Here is a 2,859-nt window from a genome sequence, read left to right on the forward strand (position 1 = left end):
AACTTATTTTACATAACCAAGACTGGCCACAGGTATGAGTGAATTAATAATTAATAATTAATTTTAATAATGACCCGAAGGTCAGCTCACTGTTGCTTGATAGAAATGACCAAATTAATTTTACACAAGGTCACCTAAAACAAATGAACGCAGTAGTAGGTCATGACGTTGCTAATTTTTAATAGGACTGATTTGGCCCACCATCCCTCCATTCGGATCCTTTTCAGTACTTCCACATTACATATAAACCAAAACATGCATTCATGGCATCCGTCCCCAAATTTTACCGCGTCCCATTTCCATCTCTTCTTCTCCTGCTATTGTTGCTTCTTCTTATAGAGTAAGTTAAGGGAAGGACATGAGTTCTATCTTTCCTTTAGCCTTTGCCGCCATCTCCCTTCTATGCATCCATGGTGCATTGGGCTGGGCCTCTAGTGACCCCACATACGGGTTTGTCTCTGTTCCACTCAATAGCTCGAACTTTCACATCCAAAAACCCTACGACCTGCAGATTAGTGATCGTTATAGCTTCATAGATGGAGTTCACAAGCTGTGGGTCTACTCTACCGACAAGCCTCTCTCTCGAGGAAGCAACACAAATCCTCGCAGTGAGATACTTATACGAGTAAACAATTTCATACTCTCAATCTCTCTCCATTATTATTTTATTTATTTATTTTTTAAATTTAGTTTTAAAAAAAAAAAGTGGGAAGGAAACACCTAGAATTATTATTGAAAGGAAACGGGAAGTACAAGCTCATTCGGGCAGGCCCACAAAAAGATCGGGCCACACCTATCATATACACCCATGCCATACAGACAGATATTTGACGTCCCCTCCAAACTATACAAAAGAAGAGGCAATCCTCGACCGAAACTCGCGCTAGCCTTTGTTATCCCTTTACCTTCCTAATAGCACCATTCCGGGCATTATCCAAGGCTAGAAGACGCCAAATGTGTTCCAGGAGCTCCGAGATAAAAAAGAAAAAAGAAAAAAAGAAAAGTTCTCCATTAGTTAATTATTTAATCTTTACATTATAATGCATTCGATTATATTGCTACTACTATAGTTTGTCAATGTTGTGGAATTCAAGAGATGGAAATATAATGTTACAGATCTTAATAGTCATCCCATAAGGGAAGTTTGGATTGTTGAATTTGTCAACGTTCCATTCGCTAATCTAGGGATGTGTGCTTCAAATTCAGTGCTTGGACCCTCAAGGGGTTGGCTAATATCAGGATTGATGAGTCTGACCTCAAATCTACAAAATTAAGGATTGACAACTCCTGAAGAAGGGAATTGTTGGCGTACTTTACAACCAGGAAAGGTCACATTAATTGTTTCCTGTGATTAGCATACTACCAATATGAGACTAACAATTCATCCTTACCGTAAACAAAAACGACAACTAATGTAAATATGACGTGGGCAACTCATTGCAATAATATCTTCTAAAAATGTTACTAAGATAGCCAACCCTTTTCACAAGGGACCATTAATTAGCTTTTTTCAATCTTTCTCATTGTACTGATATTACAAATTTCTCACTCAGGGATATAGTTATTCTTCCGGAGTCTGGCAATTTGAAGGGTATGGATTTGTGCCGAATGGGACAACGGGTGTGTGCATTATGCAGGTCTTTGGTGCAAGCACACGCAACACGACTGCGATGATGAGGGTGTACAATGGTTCTCTCACATACTACAGGACCCCGATCATTGTCCCTTACATCTATGATCGATGGTTCCGTCTAAATGTCATCCACGATGTCGGTGCGAAAAAAGTTAGCATTTTCATCGATGGGGTTTTAAAGTTAACAGTGGATGATCATGGAGGGGCCTCTCATTACTTCAAATGTGGTGTTTATGAACAGAATGACCCTTCCTACTACATGGAGTCTCGTTGGAAGGATATCAAGGTCTTGAAAAAATGTGACTAACCTACATGCTTGCGACATGATGTACTATAGTGTGCTTAGGAACGTAGGTTTGGTCTGTCATGTCTTTGCTAGCCTACTAGTGCAATAAATCTTGCGTCGTACCATACAAGGGGGTTATAGAAACTATCTGGCCCTTGATGTCTTTGTTTGTCACTGTAGCTGGGCAATGCCTTGGCAGCCCCGTGTTTGCTTGTTTTTCATAATAAAGTTCTTACCTACTAAATAAAAACAAATTATTTTGGGGCTGTATACTTTGTAGTCTTGTACCATGCTCGGGCTTGTACAATATGCTTTGTGTACTCAGGCAATTTTTTATTTTTATTTTTCTTTACACAAGCGAGGCCCACGATTCACTTGTAGCACAGATCGTTTATGATGGGGCTGACAGTGGATGGACCATTTACAAAAATCTTCAACATGTATAATGATGAATCTTCCATTGTTCGCTAGTTTTTTTTTTTTTTTTTAATAGGAATTTTATTTATTATTATTATTATTATTTCATTTCTAAACGAGATTTCAAAAGCTATACAGCTGACCCACCATGGTGAGAAGCGAAGGAAAGCCGGGAGCAAAACAAATCAGGCCCCCCGCAGGTTGCCCAACCCAATTTTGTCTAAAAATAGAAAACGACGAATGTTTGAGGGAGATCTCCCATTGATCGGTAGAGGTGGTCTGCTTGACCGTCAGTGCCCAATCTTGCCAGGCCTTTCGCATCAGAGTTAGCCTCCCTAGGGTTGTGGGTGATGAGCACATCCATACAGTGTATGAGGGAGTCGATCCTAGCCCTCCATTACCACATGGACCACAAGGATAGAGATTGATTAGAGAGGGCTGACACCACTGAGCTTGAATCGATCGCCATCTCCACCTTAGTGAAACCAAGACTCACACACTGAGTAAGGCCATCCAGGATCGC

At 40.4% G+C, this 2,859-nt stretch overlaps 1 protein-coding gene across 1 annotated transcript; it reads left to right on the forward strand.

Annotated features, from left to right (window-relative positions):
• Positions 1-342: 342 nt before the first annotated feature.
• LOC131229990 (citrate-binding protein-like) lies at positions 343-2,189 on the forward strand. The gene is made up of 2 exons (XM_058226000.1): positions 343-625; positions 1,554-2,189. The coding sequence occupies exons 1-2, from the start codon at positions 359-361 to the stop codon at positions 1,938-1,940; spliced, it is 654 nt and encodes a 217-aa protein (XP_058081983.1). The 5' UTR covers positions 343-358; the 3' UTR covers positions 1,941-2,189.
• Positions 2,190-2,859: the final 670 nt, after the last annotated feature.

Source organism: Magnolia sinica, chromosome 2 (genome assembly GCF_029962835.1).
Source record: "Magnolia sinica isolate HGM2019 chromosome 2, MsV1, whole genome shotgun sequence".
Lineage (NCBI taxonomy): Eukaryota > Viridiplantae > Streptophyta > Magnoliopsida > Magnoliales > Magnoliaceae > Magnolia > Magnolia sinica.

Coding starts and splice junctions, on each gene's coding strand:
- LOC131229990 (XM_058226000.1), top strand. CDS start 359: ATGAGTTCTATCTTTCCTTTAGCCTTTGCCGCCATCTCCCTTCTATGC. Junction 626..1,553: donor GCAGTGAGATACTTATACGA/GTAAACAATTTC, acceptor TTTCTCACTCAG/GGATATAGTTATTCTTCCGG.